Source organism: Copadichromis virginalis, linkage group LG8 (genome assembly GCF_057382275.1).
Source record: "Copadichromis virginalis isolate Kocher_CV1m ecotype Utaka linkage group LG8, C_Virginalis_male_GT1.1, whole genome shotgun sequence".
NCBI lineage: Eukaryota > Metazoa > Chordata > Actinopteri > Cichliformes > Cichlidae > Copadichromis > Copadichromis virginalis.
In genome coordinates this window covers 12085078-12103386 of record NC_140625.1, presented here as the reverse complement: position 1 = coordinate 12103386, position 18309 = coordinate 12085078, and the positions used below count along the sequence as shown (strand labels likewise).

General features: G+C 41.0%; 3 protein-coding genes across 5 annotated transcripts; 2 read left to right on the top strand and 1 right to left on the bottom strand.

The window, feature by feature from the left end:
• Positions 1–4: 4 nt before the first annotated feature.
• pms2 (PMS1 homolog 2, mismatch repair system component) lies at positions 5–5717 on the top strand. Its single transcript, XM_085465798.1, has 15 exons — positions 5–405; positions 506–645; positions 755–841; positions 927–1029; positions 1115–1298; positions 1891–2058; positions 2208–2305; positions 2394–2493; positions 2575–2659; positions 2743–2895; positions 3389–4259; positions 4344–4511; positions 4605–4705; positions 4803–4972; positions 5346–5717. The coding sequence occupies exons 1-15, from the start codon at positions 392–394 to the stop codon at positions 5487–5489; spliced, it is 2586 nt and encodes an 861-aa protein (XP_085321924.1). The 5' UTR covers positions 5–391; the 3' UTR covers positions 5490–5717.
• Positions 5718–6262: 545 nt separating this feature from the next.
• Positions 6263–11884, top strand: rsph10b (radial spoke head 10 homolog B). Its single transcript, XM_085465788.1, has 17 exons — positions 6263–6548; positions 6631–6706; positions 6872–6940; positions 7162–7335; positions 7410–7495; positions 7572–7692; positions 7792–7968; positions 8094–8190; positions 8285–8400; positions 8472–8661; positions 8751–8859; positions 9030–9109; positions 9423–9562; positions 10108–10212; positions 10308–10445; positions 10869–10944; positions 11404–11884. Exons 1-17 carry the CDS (start codon positions 6442–6444, stop codon positions 11568–11570), a joined length of 2028 nt encoding a protein of 675 aa, XP_085321914.1. The 5' UTR covers positions 6263–6441; the 3' UTR covers positions 11571–11884.
• Positions 11246–17895, bottom strand: dlgap5 (discs, large (Drosophila) homolog-associated protein 5). Of its 3 annotated transcripts, none has more exons than XM_085465785.1 (19): positions 17727–17894; positions 16578–16825; positions 16313–16494; positions 16064–16138; positions 15910–15949; positions 15734–15811; positions 15522–15611; positions 15327–15407; positions 15172–15209; positions 14828–15078; positions 14417–14578; positions 14235–14323; positions 13927–14087; positions 13736–13837; positions 13315–13567; positions 12650–13227; positions 12362–12527; positions 12152–12195; positions 11246–12008 (listed from the first exon to the last, which is right to left on the bottom strand). In XM_085465785.1, exons 2-19 carry the CDS (start codon positions 16813–16815, stop codon positions 11898–11900), a joined length of 2739 nt encoding a protein of 912 aa, XP_085321911.1. In that variant the 5' UTR covers positions 16816–16825; positions 17727–17894; the 3' UTR covers positions 11246–11897. The 3 variants fall into 3 exon arrangements, with proteins under 3 accessions (XP_085321911.1, XP_085321912.1, XP_085321913.1); XM_085465786.1 differs by lacking the exon at positions 17727–17894 and adding an exon at positions 17458–17632; XM_085465787.1 differs by lacking the exon at positions 12152–12195 and having other exon boundaries at positions 17727–17895.
• Positions 17896–18309: the final 414 nt, after the last annotated feature.

Here is an 18309-nt window from a genome sequence, read left to right as displayed (position 1 = left end):
ACGTTACGGAGTCGGTTTGGTGATGAAATAATACTAAGCTTTAGGCAACAGCTTTGAAAATACTTACTCTAACAGTGCCATTTATTTTACTTTTTTTGCTACTATTGTATTTATTTTTGAGGCTGTGTTCTTACGCACTCATTATATTACTGTTTTGCTGCTTTTAATAGGAAGCTGCGCTGTTCTGCGCACACGTGACGCTCGCGAGCAATCTGCGCAGTTCGCGCGGGACTTGCTTTAGGTTTGTGTTTACAGCATGGTGTCGGGTAGTGGATGTACTGGCAAGCAGTGCCAATGATACTATTTGACAGAAGGGACGGCAGGGACTAACTATTCGGTGTTTTACAGAAAAAAACAAATTTAAACTCTCAAGTCACTCCACTCTTCGAAGATGTCTGATGCATGGTAAGCTAGCGAGAGCATTTGTTCATATGCATATATTTGTGTTTTTTAAACTTTTGTTACCTTGTACACTGGAATTCAACATTGCTTTTCTTTGCTGCAGCTCTGAACCTGCCGGGGCCATCAGAGCTATTGATAAGCACTCGGTGCATCAGATTTGCTCGGGACAGGTGGTGCTGACTTTGGCCACTGCTGTCAAAGAGCTGGTGGAGAATAGCATTGATGCAGGAGCCACCAACATTGGTAATTAAATATTTACCCAAAGTATTTTTCGATAGAGTCCCGTTTGCCTAATAATACTGTTTTGCATTGTTAGATATAGTTTAATGTATCACATGTTTGCATGCTGCAGATGTCAAGCTGAAGGAGAGTGGAGCTGAACAAGTGGAGGTGGCAGACAATGGCAAAGGTGTTGAGGAGGCCAACTTTGAAGGACTGAGTAAGTGTCACCTTTGTATCTGTGTAATTAGACAATATCTGCCTGTGCTTGTTTGTTAAGAAGAAATCATCTGTGTGTTCCACAGCACTGAAGCATCACACATCAAAGCTGAGGGATTTCTCTGACCTCATCCACGTGGAAACATTTGGCTTCAGAGGTGAAGCCCTGAGCTCTTTATGTGCTCTGAGGTAAAGTATTTCACGTTCTGCGGTAATTTTAGATATAAAACTAAATTATTTGCCAGCTAAAATTTGCTCTTGCTCCTTATTGTAGTGACTTAAGTGTCATTACCTGCCACGAGTCCAGCCAGGTGGGCACAAAGTTGGTTTTTGACCACAAAGGCCACCTAGTGCAGAGGACCCCTCATCCTCGGCAACAGGGCACCACGGTCAGCCTGCAGCAGCTCTTTTCCACCCTGCCTGTTCGACACAAGGAGTTTCAACGCAATATTAAGAAGGTCGGGCATTCAGTCGTCTCTTTCATTGTCTTTCTTCACATACTGAGTTTTCCAAAAGTGGGCTTCAGGTGCCCCCTCTGTGAATCGCCACCTTATCGCGGTGGAGGGGTTTGTGCGTTCCGGTGATCCCAGGAGTTATGTTGTCAGGGGCAGTTTGTCCCTGGTAGGGTCTCCCAAGGCAAATTGGTCCTGGGTGAGGAGCCAGACAAAGAGCGATTCTAACAACCCCTATGAAGTCCAAAAAAAAATCAAGGGTTAAAAACTCAGGGTTACCAGGGTTCCACCCGTGAGCCAGTCCCAGTGCGGTGAGCGGTGATCAGGGACAAGGTCCTGGTGTGTTGATCCGTGGCTTTCAAAACTAGCTTGTGGTACGTGGTAGGTCACATCTCTGAGATGGGCTGGTTCGCCTCAACATACAACTCGGGCTCCAGAGCCAGTTTCCTGGGCTTTGTTCTACTCTGGAGTTGTCCTAGATGAGAGGCGGCGGCAAGAGTGGGTATTTTCTATGCCAAGTTTAACTTTAAAGTAACAAATTAGATCAACAATGTCAACAGACCTTAATAACGGCTATTATCTTGTTCTGTGTTTTTAGGAGTATGCCAAAATGATACATGTGCTGCAGTCCTACTGTATCATTTCTACAGGAGTGCGCATTACCTGCTCCAACCAAAATGGGCAGGGAAAGCGCAGCACAGTCCTCAGCACTACTGGCAGCCAAAGTATGAGAGACAACATTGGAGCCATATTTGGACCAAAGCAGGTTAATATGCTGTTGCTAATAACAACAAAGCCACTGGCCTGATACTTCATAAAAGAGGCTTGTCAAAAAGCGGTTCATGTGCTTGCTAAATGTTTTATTTCATATTAATTTTTTTTTCTGTGATTATGTGCTGGCTGTACATCTTGCAGCTGCAGAGTCTTCTACCTTTCCAGCAAGTTTCTCCCACTGAAAATGTTATTGAAGAATATGGACTCAAGGGTGCAGATCTACCCAAACAGCTTTTCTCGTGAGTGTTTTATAGGAAGACCTTTTTGCACAATTCTTGTTATTATTTTCTTTTTTGTAATTATTATTATTTTGTTTGCTTTTGACAGGATCACAGGTTTTGTGTCTCAAGGTGACCACGGTGTTGGGAGAAGCACCACAGACAGGCAGTTCTTTTTCATTAACAGTCGGCCTTGTGACCCCCTGAAGGTAATTCCTGCTGAGTGGCTTTATGAGGAGGTGTCAGAATTCATCATTCCTGCCTGAACTCTGGTTATTCCCACCCTGCAGGTGACCAAACTCGTAAACGAAGTGTATCACATGTACAACAGACATCAGTATCCATTTGTTGCCTTGAACGTAGCTGTTGCTTCAGGTGAGAAAATGGGGATTAATCAAGCTGATGTAATTTATGGAACCCGTTCGATTTCCCTGAGTGCATGTGCGTTGTGTTTTCAGAGTGTGTGGATGTGAATGTAACCCCGGACAAGCGACAGATTTTCCTTCAGGAGGAGAAACTCCTGTTGGCTATTCTGAAGACCTCTCTCATCGCCATATATGAGGGTGGAGTCAATAAGATCAGCCTGAACTATACACCTGCACCCAGCACCAGTAAGAATACACCTTTACATGTAGACCCTCATATCTTTACATTAATAATACGGTAAAATAGCAACACTGAGAGGTTTTTAGGAATATTTGTCCTTGCGCTCACTGGTTAGTAATGTAAGGGAAGGAGGAAATAACGCCATGGTTATGAGTTAATTAAGTGTGGGAGCATGAGAGCTACATAGTATTTATCTTCTAATAATGCATGGCCACGTGTAGAATCTTTTTACAAAATCTGTTTACTTTATGGGAGAAGTCCATAAAGTATTACAAAGTATTATCAAATGAAGCATGGATTCATATATTATTTTCAGAAATGTCCTACCAAGACAATAATGTACAGTTACTTCATGGGATATCATAGGCATATGGACCCTGCCAGGTTTAATCAAATCAGCACATTTTGTGTTCAGTATTTAATTATCCCTTTTCCAATGAATGGTATTTTTATTAGCTGTTCTTAAAAGTTTCATTTTGTTTCTGTGCTTCTTCATAGATGCAACATCAACATCTGAACCTTGCCGAACTGTCTTGTCTAACGAGAACAAGGCAGAACGTGAGGAGGACACCGAATCTGTTATTCTGAGCCCAAAGTCATCCCTGAATCTGGCCGGCCTAAAAGCTGCTTTTTCAAGTCATTACAGTTCCAGTTCTGGGAAGTCGAGTAAGGAAAAAGCTTCCGGCAGTGGCACAACACAGAAAACACTGCAGTCTTTTTTTAAGGATCCTGTAAAAACTTCCTGCAACTCAAGTTTAAAATCTCCATTAAAATACACAAGACAGCTGGATAAATGCTCGTCGGCAGGGAAGTCGGTGCTAGATGGGTTTAGGTACCGAGTGATGTCCTGCGAGGACACTGATTCTCAAAAAGACAGTGCTGGGTCCAGTTGTAACACAGCTGAAGCAAAACCCGATATTCAGTGTTCTGACCTGGAGTCCAGTCCTCCAAAAGTGGACAGAACGAGTGTTAATAATGAAACTTTTAAAGAGACATCAGGCAACATTCACACTGTTCCCGAAGATCCAGAGTTAGAGACTGAAGCATGCACTCCTTATGAGGACTCTGCTGTCAGTCCAGAGGCCAAGAGGGCCAGGAAAGACGATCCACATTTCCCTTCAGAAGAAGAATCCAGCACTTTTTCAAACGCTGGTGAGAAACCTCCCTTGACAGTGGATGCTCCAGTCTCCCTGCAGAGGAGGACTGTGCATCTTCAGTTCTCTTTAGCAGAGCTTGCAAAGAAGATGAGGAGGTTACATGACCAGCAGAAACAAAGGGCCGGGGAAGAGCTGCTGTACAGACGCTTCAGAGCCAAGATCAATCCAGGAGAAAACCAGAGTGCAGAAGAAGAGCTCAAGAAGGAGATCAGGTAGATTTTAGAGGTATGGACTTAACTGTCGGTGTGCAATTTTCAAACAAATAATTAAAAGAAAAATGTTTTTAATCCCTTCAGTAAAGAAATGTTTAAAGAAATGGAGATCATCGGTCAGTTTAACCTGGGCTTCATTATCACAAAACTCAAGTCGGACCTTTTCATGATTGATCAGCATGCCACAGATGAGAAGTACAACTTTGAGATGCTACAGCAGCACACAGTACTCCAAGGGCAGAAGCTCATTGTGTAAGAGTGTAAATCACTGAGTAAAACTGTGTTTGGAATGTTTCCAATGGCAATCCGAGTATGTTTTTATTTATTTTCTTTTTCCGTTTGCAGCCCACAAAAACTTCACCTCACTGCAGTCAGTGAGAACGTACTCATAGAGAACATCGAGATTTTCAAGGGCAATGGCTTTGAATTTCTGATTGATGAGGACGGTAATACAATTTGCACCAGGGATTAAAAGTGATCTGATTATTTTGACAGTTACAAATATGAAGCTTATATTTGTTGTTTATTTTTTGGGGACTGCAGCTCAGGTGATGGAGAGAGTGAAGTTGGTCTCACTGCCCACCAGTAAAAACTGGACATTCGGTCCATCAGACATCGAAGAACTGATCTTCATGCTGAGCGACAGTCCAGGGGTTATGTGTCGACCATCCAGAGTCAGGCAGATGTTCGCCTCCAGAGCTTGTCGGAAATCTGTGAGTTTATATCACTGTGACGTTGTTTTTAAGTGCTCACTCAAGTTTTGACTGGATAGTCATAGATTGCAGCATTGACTGTATATAAAGGATGGACGTGGCCACTTATTGGTTTCTAAAGTCCACTTTTGAAGTCTCGATTTCTAGATTGTTTTGCCCATCGTGATATTACGTTTTTTTTGGACTCAGAAATGATATTCATCTTTGAGGAAGCTTGATTTGGAAAGCTACATACATAAACTATATGGTATGATACACCCTGTTAGTAATGCTAGTAATTTGTAGTTATCTAAGATCTTTTAAAAATGTCATTATAGGGAAATTGCATAACATTATTTTAAAAATGCTTTTTGATACATTTTCTGCTCATCAGGTGATGATCGGCACTGCTCTGAGTGTTAATGAGATGAAGAAGCTCGTGGTTCACATGGGGGAGCTCGAGCATCCATGGAACTGTCCTCACGGCAGGCCAACCATGAGGCACCTCGCTAACCTGGACGTCATCTCACAATACTGAGTCTGCAAAGGAAGGAACTGTTGGAGTAACTGATTTAAGATAACTCAAATGTGTCCTCACTCCAGATTACTTCTGTCAAACCACTCTTATGGTATATTGTAGAGTTAAATGGTTTGTTATTGATTTAATGTCATGTTTAGTTGTGTTTAGATTTTAAAAATGTATATTACATATTATATTTTTTTATTTTAATATACACTACACAGAACAATAAAAAAAGATACTGGAAAAATATATGTATTCTGTCTCTGTTACTTTAAATCATTTATTTACAGGTTTGCATTGTGTTGTGTTGACTGAATGGGTCTGCTACTGGAGTGAGGTCAACCTAGATTCACACCTGAGTGGTAAAATTACTGAAGGCAAATGCAGAAAAGCAAACGATCTGTAAATATCGTCACTTTAGGACCACAAGATTTGGGATCGTTTTATCAGCCACTGGATTTGTAAACGTTATACACATCAGACTATCTAAATTTCCAGTAGCAAATGCCGATTTAAGATTAGCAGAAGTAATTTAACAATGGAAATAATGTATTTTCCATTACTTTGAAATCCATAATGAGTGTTTAATGACGCTTGAAAGTGTCCGACTGCTGTATCTGGAAAATATGTTTTATTATTTACTTATTTGCGCTCACAAAATGCCTTTTATTAAGGTTATCGTAAATACTAGATCAGTTGCGCATTCAAAGCCCACCAGGTCAGGGTGTGACCAAGGATTAGCCTAGCAAACTCAAATGAAGGCTTTCTTTCAGGCTTCCGTAGTTGTAAGCGTCCGTTGCCATGGTTAAGTTCCTATTCCCAGCTTGTGCAGTACTTGAGACAAGATGAGAAATAGAAAAGAGGCTAAGGAAAATGTTTGATTGGGAAAAATAATAATAAAAAGGGAAAACAATAACAGTTGGGTATGACATCCAAAACGGAGGAGGGTAGACGATCTTAAAAGTCGATGACGATGAGCCAAATCAAGCTCCAGAATCATCCTGACAGTGACGAGCAGCCCGAGGACGAAGGCAACTATGAACTTCCCCCACTTGTTATCTTAACTGAACAGAGGTACATTGTTATTCACGACGTGAATTGTTTTTAGAGAACGTATAAGTTACTCAGGGTGTGAGGTTTGGTGTCTTTCTGACAGATATGAAGGGGAAACCTGTGAAGGGCAGTTTCATGGACAAGGTGTAGCTTATTTTGAAGGAGGCCATGTGTACAAGGTACAGCTTTACAAATGAATTTCAAATACAAATAATGACCTAATTTCATAAATCAATTAAGGATTTATTATATTATAATATATTTTGAAATGTGTTTATATCCTTCCAAAAAAAATGCATCAAACAAATAACAAAAATGTATGTTTGAATTGTATTTTTGTGAAGGGCATGTTTTCCAAAGGACTTATGGATGGATTCGGCACATTCACACAGGCAGCTGGACTAAAATATGAGGTAGCATACAGAAATTATGCATTAAAAACTAACTGTACAGTATCCTTTCTTAAGCAGGGTTTTTGAAAAGTCAATGTATATGTAACATTTCTAAAAACAGCCATCCTTTATATACACACTCATAAAAATACAGGTCAGTAAGGTGTAATGAAACATAATGTGGAGGCAAAGTCTTTGATAAAGGAATGCAGGCAAAATACTGAATTGAATTTATCTAATAGGGAGAGTTTGTACACAATATTCCCATGGGCCAGGGCACTTATACATGGGCAGATGGCAGCACCTATAAGGGGGAGGTTTACAACGGTATACCACATGGGACAGGAACCTACAAATGTACCCAAAACAGCTTGTTTTACAGCGGGCAGTGGCATCAGGGCAAGAGACATGGAAAGGTATGATTTACCATTGATTTTGTCATTTTTTAGGAATTTGGTTGTCTCTTTTTAATTGGTCTCGTTTGTGCTAGGGTACGGCGTATTATAACGAGGAAAAAAACTCTTGGTACAAAGGAGATTGGGTGAGGAACAACAGAGAAGGATGTGGACTGAGATGGTATGCATCAGGTGAATATATCTCCTCATCTGGTGTTGTATTTGAATTACCCTGCAATAACATCTGTTCCTGATAGCTACCCTTCTGGGAACACTTACTCTGGTGAGTGGAAGACCAACCAGAGGCATGGAAAGGGCACGATGCGGTGGCTGAATCTGGGACAGAAGTATGTTGGGGCATGGCAGGATGGAGTGCAGGTATGAAAGAAAACCCTAGTTTAATTATATATGAAGTTATAAAGCTTAAAAAAAATTAATTCTTGAATCAGATTTATGTTTTGGTTGCTCCTGCGGCAGCATGGCCAAGGCACACATGTCTGGAATTTAAGACGAAAAGATGGATCTCAGTATTCCCAGAGCAATCGATACACAGGGGAATTTGCTCAGGGTCAGAGGCATGGATGGGGAACCTTTTACTACGCTGGTGGTGCGATCTATGAAGGAGAATGGAAGAACAATAAAAAGCACGGGCAGGTGTGTTTCACTGTCAGCTGGAAAAAGTTTAGAGAAATCCACAGTATGCTTTCTTATTGATGTATTAAAAGTGCAGAATGAATCAACTCTGATTGTAAAATTCAGAAAAATGTCACCTTTGTTAGGGAAAATTCACACTGAGTGACGGGCGTGCATTCGAGGGACACTTTGTGGATGACCAAATTATCACACCCAACCTGAGAGCACATAGTGCTCCTCTCGGTAAGGAGCAACAGTATTCAAGAGTATGTTCAAAATAGTAAAGGAGGAAATAAGCAATCCTGCAGTCTTGAAATCCTTCTGAAATTTGTCATAGGTGCGTTCCCACTGTCACATAGTAACTCATCTTTACTGGGACCAGACATGGCTCTGAACATTGACTGTCTCCTGGACATGATCCCGGAAAGAAAACGTGACACAGAGCGCAAACAGGTCAGTCCTCAGCCCAGCGTCCTCATTTACAGCCGTGTTCCCACCCTGAAACCGTGTATCATGTGTAACAGGTGGAGTTTGTGGTGCTGAGGCAAGAAAGAGAGCTGAGGTCAATTTGTAGTTTCTACAGCAGGCTTGGTTATGCCCACTCCCCGGTGAACACCCTCCTGCTGTCCCGTCTTCAGTTCTGGCGCCTGCTCAAAGACTGTAACATTCATCATCACGGCATAACTCTGACACAGATAGACCGTCTTATCAGAGGTGAAAGGGACTGCTCCACAGCAGACACTGAATGATCCTCTGAGAGTATTTATAGGTTATTTTAACCGCTTTCACTCTGTGTGTTTCAGAGGATGTTGATCCAGCAGAGATACACTCGCCTTTCACGCCTGTGCTGCTTCGCAAGCTCATCAGCTATCTTGTCATTGTGGCCCACCACATCCACAGTAAAGACATGGTGTAAGGGAACCTGTTCCTATCTTTATCAGAAGATATCACAATGAAACTGCCTGGGGTGTCCCTTAATAAACTTAATAAAATCAGTTTGTTTATACTCAAGAAAACTTTGTTTAATCGGGATTAATCATGATCAGTTATCTGTAATAATTCATTTTTTTCTCTATTTACAGGTCACCAAAGCACCTTCTGGCTGCCTGTTTTTCCAAACTGATGACAGATGACATCCTTCCAAATGCTAAGAATGTAAAAGGTGCTTACACATGCTACAGACCCAATTGTATGTGATTCATTTAAATTGTATTTCACTAGCTGGTGAACTTCAGAGACAATCCGTTCATCAGCGGTACTGCTAGGTAACAGCAAACGACACTGTAATCAGAACTAAAAGAGCAAATCGGTGAAAGAAAAGTGTTTTGGTTTAGTAGTTTGTTGGTTCCTCAATTGGGTTTCTTCACAGGTTTTGATACTCCTGTAGAATCCTGATGTTGTAGTGTTTAACACTCTTGCTTAACTCTATAGTATGTAGTACTAACTGTTCATTAACAATAGTTGCGTCTGTCCAGGCTTTCTGTTTAGGCAGCCAGACGTTGGAGTGGTGGCTATGAACTATATGAAGAGGTGCTGGGAAGTCTTTCAGCTTTTCTGCACAGCCACCAGGGATGAACAGACCATGACCTGCCATCACCTGCTGTGGATGTTCAAGGTGCAACAAACTGTAACACTTTTCTTTGCTTGTATAAATAGTACATTACATTTTTGCTGCCTGTTTCATCAGTGCAAACTAAAAGCTTCTCAGTATTAAATGATTACTGCTGCTCTATTCCCTCTTTCCCTTCACTCCCAGCTGGTCACGGCAGGTGGCTCTTCCTCCTGGTTCTGTTGGAGGTTTCTTCCTTCCTGTTAAATGGGAATTTTTCCTTCCCACTATAACCAAGTGCTTGTTGTTAGAAGTTATCTGATTGTTTGGGTTAACCCTGTATTATTGCATCGTCTTTCCCTTATATTATAAAGCACACAGAAACAACTGTTGTTGTAATTTGGCACTATATAAATAAAACTGAATGAAAGTTTTATGTCCCAGATTTGACATTAATACAATACTTTAAAAAAATTAAAGTGGATTTATGGTCAAACAAATCTGATTTAAATGTCTTTATCAACAACAACAGCAGATAGGATGAATGACATGCCTATTTATCACAAAAACAATTAATCAAAGTTAAAACCTCATGTTGTAACCACTTGCAGGATTTCCATTTGTTGGACCATAAGCTGACCACAAGGAGGTTATTGGAGATCATCAATACAGAAAGCCACAACTCCGACAACCTTTCTGCCAGTGTTGATCTGGAGGTCTGTTTACATCAGTAAACTCATTCAGCTGTTTTTTGGTACAATATTACTCTTTTTGAATCATGAGAGCTGTTGTTCTGTTCTTTCCATTGCAGATTACGTTCCTTGAGTTTTTTGAGGTGCTTCTGGGCTGCGCAGAAGTTACATGTGAGCAGGTTTCTGAAACACTGAAGGAGGACCATCGGGTTTTTGGGTCCAACACTGAAACCAGGAAGGATTCGCCTGAGGTGGAGGTCAGTGAAGAGATGATACAGACAAAAAACAGCCCCTTCCAGTTGGTCAGATCCTGTCTCAACGCTTTCATAATCTCTGTATCTGCTAACCTTGTAATGTCATGTCACATGTAAAATATGTAGTTGTTCAAACATATTAAGGACCAAACATATTTTTGCAAGCTGTGACATAATTATATATTTCAAAATTAACAAGCTCCTGTATTTTTTCCCCTATTCATTTACTTTCAGTGTTACTCATTTTTCCTTCTGGCAGTTTTACTAGCCGATACAGGCCAGTATTGGTTGACAAAACAACCAACACTATATGCACAAAAAGATGACTGGGGCTGCATCTGTGAAGGGTGATTCTGGAATATGCCACAAAACTGGCAGTAACTTTGCTAAAATATTTAATAAGATAAAATCCCATCTTTATTGCAGACTGGGATTTCCAGTGCTCAGGATGGAAGTCAGTGGGATGTCAAGACGGAAGCCAACGAGATACCCGAGCCTGCAGGTTTGGTTTATAGTTTCAGTGTATGCATGCCTGTGTGTGTATATTTAAATAGGACTTCAGGCCTTCTAGAAGCAGGTCTTATCTTGCCTGGGCAGGGTTTTTTTGAAGAACTTAAACCAATAACCTTTCATTTCAGTGGTGACTGGGATGTAAACCGAGTCCATAACTTCGCCTTGAAAATGCTTAAATGTTTTGCAGACTGACCACCTAAGAAAGCTTAAATTCTTTTCCCTTGATGTTATCCTACTGTCATCATTACAGATTCAAAATTTCATAGACCCAAAGTTTTACATAAGAATGGTTCAGAAAATGAAGGGACATTTATTGTATTCAATGTAAGCTAGACATGCACAGTAAATACACACTTCACAAATCACATATTTAAAACTGGTTTGTACTTTCAAATTCTCAGAATGATTGTGTCAGAACTAAAATGCCTAACATGTTTATTTCCTTTAGAGTACACAGACGATCCTGAAGGTGAAATCATGTGCAGACCAGCAGAAAACAACACTAAAGACTGCAAATTGGAACTTAAGATGAAGACTGTCGATGAATTCTTCAACCACTTTTTCTTCCCAGCCTCTGACTATTACCAGCTGGTCACAAGAAACATAATGGAATAAAAGCACCACCCAGAATCTCAGGTTGCTCTAGATAAGATGAAACAAAAGCCAAATAATGCTGTCAGAACAACATGGAGCTATCATGTCCTTAGTTTTGTTGGTTCAGTTTAGAGCATTATGAAGTGAAAATATTAATACAATGACCTCACACACACTTTATTGGTTGTAACCAAAACTTTAATTAGAACTTTGCGTGAGAAAACTTTTCTACTCATCTAAGAACGTCAAAAATCTTTTTTTTTTTTTTTTTTTTTAATATTAAAAAGTGTAAAAAGTTGCTAAAACAAGTCAAAAATAAACACTTCTTTACTTTCTTCAGTCTCTTTACTAAATATTAGGAGGGGTGAAGACCATGAGGTCACTCGGACAGACTGACTGGCGTATCTTGTCCTTCAGGTCTGGGGTGAAGAGAAGCAAGGCAGACTCTGCTGTCTGTACCTAAAGAATAAAAAGGGGAAAAAAAAAAAAATCCAAAGAGAAAAATCACAAAGACAATTTTGGACAAAACATTAGGATCGATCTATCTACTTAACCACTCCATAAAACCCTAGTGTTTAGAAGAAAAGTGGAAAAACTTTGACCTGTCGTGAGTGACGAGTTAACACCGAAGACACCACTGGCAGTGCTGTCGTGACAGAAGTGAGCAAAAGAATGAATAAAATGGTGAAAATGTGTAGTTTTTAAAAATGTGGTGACAAACCCCCCCCCCCCAAAAAAAACAACAACAACACTTTAACATAAAAATCTCTTTCATTAGTTAGTGTTGCCAAGTTATAAAACATTAGTCTTACCAGCCTCTTTCTCAGTAAGAAAGTTCGTAGCTTGTCCTCTAGGACTCTCCATCGCTACATCCACTGCCATGGGTGACAGTGTCTCTGTCGCAACTGTGTCCCTTGGTGACAGGCTGCATCTGTCTGAGGGCTGGAGGTATCTCTCAAAATCCAGTCCAGAAATTTCCTAAAATTACGAGAGAATAATATATTCATTACATGGCTAGAAAACACCCCCCCCCAAAAAAAAAAAAAAAAAAAAAATTTTGTTCTGAAGCACAAAACAGAATTGAGGGAAATTTATTTTACCTCAACGACTGTGCTGTCTGGTGTGTGACACAGAGTCTCCACTAGGCCCTGCACAGCAGATGAAGAGACGGAAGGTTGGCTAGGAGTTGCACAGGGCGACAGTGTAAAGCTCGGGGCTGATGAGGGCTCAGGAGCTGGGGGCACGGCAGGTTGTTTGCACGGAGAGCCTGGAACTGCTGGACTGACAGGGTTATCAACAGTTACATCCTCGGCTGGCTCGAGGATTGCTGGAAGGAGTTGTGGAACAGAGGGAATGTCTGTGAAGACTTTTTCTGACACTTGTGCAGGGCATCCGTCAGGTTGGGTGTCATCTGAAATCACTTCCTTGACAGGTGAGAAATCCATTGAGATGTTCACGATGTCCCTTCTGCTCTGGGTCGCCTGAGGAGTGCCGCACTGAGACTTTGGTTCTGGGGTTTGTCTGAGAGTGAGGCGGAGGTGTGCGGGTGCGTGAACATGTTGAACAGGTGTCTGAGCCAACGCAAGGGAGCGCCGGGTGACCCTTCTAGGTGAGAGATATGTGGAGTAGGGAGAGACCCCAGGCAGCACAGCAGCATTTAAATGGCTGGATCTCCTAACTGAACAAAGAAAAAACCCAACATGTGCAATATGATTAGACCAAATCCAGAGTCATCCAAAGTCCAAACTTTTGGCATGCAAGTCACCTGATTGTTTAGCTGGGCTCTCCACCTGGAAGAAGCCTCCATCAAAGACCACTGTGTCCTGCCTTTGAGCCCCTGCTTGTGGGTGTGGATTCTGAGAGCTCAAGACGAGACAGTCTTCAGTGTTAGCAGCACCGGCTGCCTTCTCTGCCTCAGCTGCCTGCTTTTTGGCTTTCATGGCTGCTTTTGCGGCAGCCAGACGAGCCTTAGCTGCTGCATTAGTTCCTGCAGGCTTGGCAGATGCTGCTAGCTGTTTCTGTGAAAAAGACGGGACAAGCTGTTTTCTTAAACACGGAGGCCTTCATATGCAAATGACTACAGAAACAGCAACCATAAAACTCAATTAGTTTTATGATGGCACAGCTGTGTGTTGACAAAAGTAAAGCAGTGTTATTGAACCAAAGCTTAAATTAGGAATCTTTACCTTAACTACTTTCTTCTGTCGTGGTGGAGGCTTGTGCTCCTCCACCCAGCCTCGCTCCTCCGCTTCTTTCAGAGCGTCAAACTTCTTGTTGACATCCTCGACCTGGAATGCGGAAAGAGTGCAAAACAGATGTTAGGTCACTTCTCCTTGTTTGCGTGTTAATGTGTGTGTTGCACCTCTCGAGGCATCACCTGGTAATAAACCATGTCCCAGAACCCCTGCAGGTCAGTGCAGGTGGTGATCTTCTCCCCTCGGCCTAGCTCACAGTCGTCCACCAGACCGCTGAATTGGTTGAAGCGTTCTTTCATCAACAGCCGTGCTTGGCCAACAGCTGTGCGCATGCGATCTCTCACTGAACACGATGAGAAAGAAGATAACAAAATTACTATTAGTCAGAGAAATCCACCATTTTCCTCATATGAAAAACAACCACTATCTACAGAACCAAAATTAAATATTCAAGGTTTTAATAATCAATTGGTGTAGAAGATAAACTCACTTTCTTCTGGGATGGACTCATCCTCCACTTTAGACTCCCAGTGGAGAGACAAGCTCATCAGTCTCTCTGTCTCATTGGCCATTTCTGATCTGAAGCATTTAAAAGAAAATGTTTTTAAAAGAAAAAAAAAAAAAAAAAAAAAAGGCGTTCTTTTTTGAAAGACTAAACAATATGAAAAGTACCTGAAATATGGTACGTCGTGCTTGGTTTCCACTGATCCACCTGGACTTGGAGGGGCAACCGTGGGAGAGGTATGAGGAGGAGAGCGCAGAGGAGATTTAGGTGGACACGATTCGCTCTGCTCATCACTGAATACGGGGGCTGGTGGAAGGTTGAAGCTGGAGCTGGATGGAAAGAACAGCACTGCTTTTAGATTGACTGAAATTCTAAAGCCTACATATTTTCTTTAAAAAGGGCCCAAAAGAAAAAAGAAAAGATACTACTGCCTGACTCGTCACAGTAATGCTGAGTAACAACAGCAGTAAACACATCTATTAATTGGTGTTTTGCAATACTGTGGCCAACATCAGTGTTTCAGTACATATTTAGCAAAAGGAAAATTTGAGCAGATGAAACGGAAAAAAGAAGCAGACCTTGGTGTAAGGAAGGAGTCTGCTGAACGAGGTGTGAGAGGCTCAAACTTGAAGGATGACAAGCCAGTCGGAGCCTGGAAGAGAAAACCTTCTGGAGCAAATGAGGATGTCGATGGGACGAGATCAGCAGAAACAGGCTTGGCTGGAGATTGATCCACCACCATGTCTTCTTCCTCAGCACATGGTGTCGGGCTGGGAGGACTAGGTCTTTTCTCAATGTCCTGCATCTCAGGCACTGTCAGCTCAGGTTCCTGCACACGACAGGAGCAGCAAAGCAATTAAACTCCAAGTTACTTAAAAGTTTCACAAGTTTAGTTTGTCGTGTGTTTCACTGAACTGCTCACCTCTGAGACAGCATGATGGATAGTGTCATTGCCTGCTTCTGTGTTTCATAAAGAAGGACAAAAATGGTGAGAGAAATTCCAACAACTGTTCACAATGTAAAGTGAGGCAGACACATTTGGAACAAATTTTGTTTTGGTTTTATGGTTCATGATACCTTTACAGTTCCTTTGTGCACCAGACAGGGGAGCCACAGGATTAAGATTTGCTCGGCTCCTTGTGGTTCTTGCATCGGACACTGGTGAGAGACATTAAACACAAACAAATATCCATTTGTTTTAATCCCTCAACGCCATTTCTTAACTTCCCTTCCCAGTTTCGATATGAAATGAGCTTCCAAACCAGACAATACCTGCAGTCTTGTCCTTAGGTTTGCCTTTTACCACAGGAACTGGAGGTCTGTTGGCAGATCTGGTTGACAAAGCTCGTACGGCAGGTGCTTCTATGGTAGAATGGGATAATACAGACACAAATTAAGAGCTAAACACAGGATTGCAGTACTGCAAAACAAACAAAGCTCAATGGCTGGTTTCAAGGGCAGTTTTTTTTTAAAATTATTTGTACCTTTGGTCTTGGTCGTAGTTGATGCAGGCTTGGCAGAAGCTAGCCGGGTCCTTGTTGATCTTTCCACAGCAGGTTGTCCTACAGAAAGAGAAGAAGGTCATTACTAAAACTGCTTCTAATCAAAAGCTGCATTTAAAAAAATAAAAATTCAGTTAAGGGGCATTCAGTTAATTTACCCTTCTTCAGTCCAGTATTTGGATCTTGTATCTTCAGAGGCTGCAGAAATTGAGGCAATAGAAAAACAAATGAACAAAGTATTAGTTTTTTGTTTTAAATAGTTAAATACGAAACTTGTGAAAACAATGGTGCATGCGTGGAAGAAAACAGTACCTTCTCCACTTGCTGCTGCTGTTTCATTGAACGAGTGACTCTAATACTTTGGGATGGAGCCGTGTTCGCCTTTTTCTGAAAACATAACCAAAAATAAATAAATAAATTCCACTGAGACCAAAAAGAATATCCTCTGATATCATGTGGTCATCACAGTTATGAAAGAACCAACAAAAAGATAGGGATGTGATTCACAGACTTGTTTTATAATAAGTTACCTAAAGTGTTTTTTGATAAGTCCCCTCTTACCTCTTGGATTTTTGCTGAGGCATCTGGGACAGCAGGTAGTGAGGTAATGGTTCCCGTTGGATGATACAGACCAATCTTAAACACCCCTTTACGTTCCCTTTCCCTCTTCTCTTTCTCCTTCTCAAGAGCCTTCCGCTCCTTCCAGCGCTCGAGCTGTTTCAGCCTATCTTCCACTGCTTTTGCTGTGGAGTAACAAGTATCGGAAAGGGCACAAATCAGCTAGAGCTAGAGCAGTCCATTTTTTTTTTAAACTGTGAAGCCATACCTTTAGCAGGTTTTTCATTGTTTTTCGTCTTCTCTTGTATGGTTGACATATTGGCCACTGCAATAGAGGCATTCAGGGAGGACATTTCCAGCTCTGGGAGTTTATCCAGCTGCCTCCGGGTGTTCACAGTACGTTCTCGATTCTCCTTCTGGGAATGAGACCTTCTCCGAGACATTTTTACCCTAAGCATCGACACACTGGTGTCCCGCTGCCGCAGGTGAGCAAATCGTGACTCCATAATCAGGTATCTGGATTTTTCAAGAAGGGAAACATAATGTTTTGAAAGGTACTGCAGATTGCATGCAATAGATATTACAGACATTAGGAGACATTTGTCATATTAGATAAAAACGAGAGGGATCAAAAACTGAATGGCAAAATTTTTTCGTTTTTTGTGTTGTAATCAGCTATAAGAATAGAAATTAGGCAGTTTTTAAACGTATTAGTGTCATTATTCATGTGGTGGCAATTTTAAAACCACACAAAAATAATTCCCAAAACATGGACAATGTACTGAGCAAGAGCTGTCAGGGGAAAAAACAACAACAAAAAAAAAAAAAAAAAAACACTTCTTAGTATGTGGTATAGGCTAGGCACTATAAATGGTAACACGGCAAAAACGGCTTCATTTTGGCCTGTTTAGCTACAAGCTTGCAGACGCAACAACCAACAGATCAAAAATATTGACGCTGTGTTTTTTCCCCTCCCGCTTTTCTTATTCTCCGGAAATTCAAACAATTGCGTTAAAACAACGACAGGAATGGCGTCGCGATGGCTTAATTTTTTCCTTGGTGGTTTCTCTGCAAACAAATGTCAACGTCAGTGTTACTGGATTAAAGTATGATTTGAAGGAGACGTGAACCTTACACCAACTACATACCTGAGTAAAAGCAAAATATAATAAGGCAAAAATTGGAGAAAATAAACGTGAGCCAGCACAGTGTTTTGTTCTACTGCTACTAAAAAGTGTAGTGAGTAGAAATAGATACTTTCAAAGGCGAACCAGGAACACGAGCTAATTATTCAACCAATGCTAGTTTTGTAACCCACTCCACCGCGACTGTTGACAGAAGGACTCGCGCAGAGTTCAACGTTCCGTTAACAAATATATCTAAGTGAACAACTTTTATGATTAAAAACCCAACTTACCTTTTTTCTTTTTCCAAAGAGGTACAATATTTTTCTTTTCTTTTTTGTCTACTTACTAAAACCTGACAGCGCAACGTACACGCTCAGTGCAGAAACATAACAATCATGGCGGGTGAGTTTTTAAAATTTGTCCAAGTTTACGCTGATTGGCTGCAAGTCGTACGTGAGCCCTGATTGGTTAGTTTCTTTTCTTCTTCTTCTGATTATTTTGTTGCTGTTGTAACAACTTTCCATTGTGTGCTGAAATTAGTCCAGAAAAGTGGAGAAAAAAATTGTATAAAAACGTTTGCTTGGAATAAATTCTTTTTTTTTTTTTTTTTTAAAGGTCAAACCCTGTATAATTACACAATATGCATGTGTCTGATAAAATCAGGCATTTACAGTAGGAAGGGTAACAATTAGTATTAATATTAAGTTGTTTAGCTGATATAGTTGAACACGGGAATTATTTATAATCAGCAATCAGCTATGTGGGTTAAATCCATGTGGAATGAAATGAACTGTAAATCATTATTTGTTACTTTGCAAAGCAACCTAAAATAAAAATACACATGCATCCACAGAAAACTAATGAAATGATTGT

Coding starts and splice junctions, on each gene's coding strand:
- pms2 (XM_085465798.1), top strand. Junction 1,299..1,890: donor TTCAACGCAATATTAAGAAG/GTCGGGCATTCA, acceptor CTGTGTTTTTAG/GAGTATGCCAAAATGATACA. Junction 2,660..2,742: donor GAACGTAGCTGTTGCTTCAG/GTGAGAAAATGG, acceptor TTGTGTTTTCAG/AGTGTGTGGATGTGAATGTA.
- rsph10b (XM_085465788.1), top strand. CDS start 6,442: ATGACGATGAGCCAAATCAAGCTCCAGAATCATCCTGACAGTGACGAG. Junction 7,693..7,791: donor CATGGCAGGATGGAGTGCAG/GTATGAAAGAAA, acceptor CTCCTGCGGCAG/CATGGCCAAGGCACACATGT. Junction 7,969..8,093: donor ACAATAAAAAGCACGGGCAG/GTGTGTTTCACT, acceptor CACCTTTGTTAG/GGAAAATTCACACTGAGTGA.
- dlgap5 (XM_085465785.1), bottom strand. CDS start 16,815: ATGGAGTCACGATTTGCTCACCTGCGGCAGCGGGACACCAGTGTGTCG. Junction 15,950..16,063: donor AGCAGCAGCAAGTGGAGAAG/GTACTGTTTTCT, acceptor CAATTTCTGCAG/CCTCTGAAGATACAAGATCC. Junction 12,009..12,151: donor TAACTCGTCACTCACGACAG/GTCAAAGTTTTT, acceptor TTTATTCTTTAG/GTACAGACAGCAGAGTCTGC.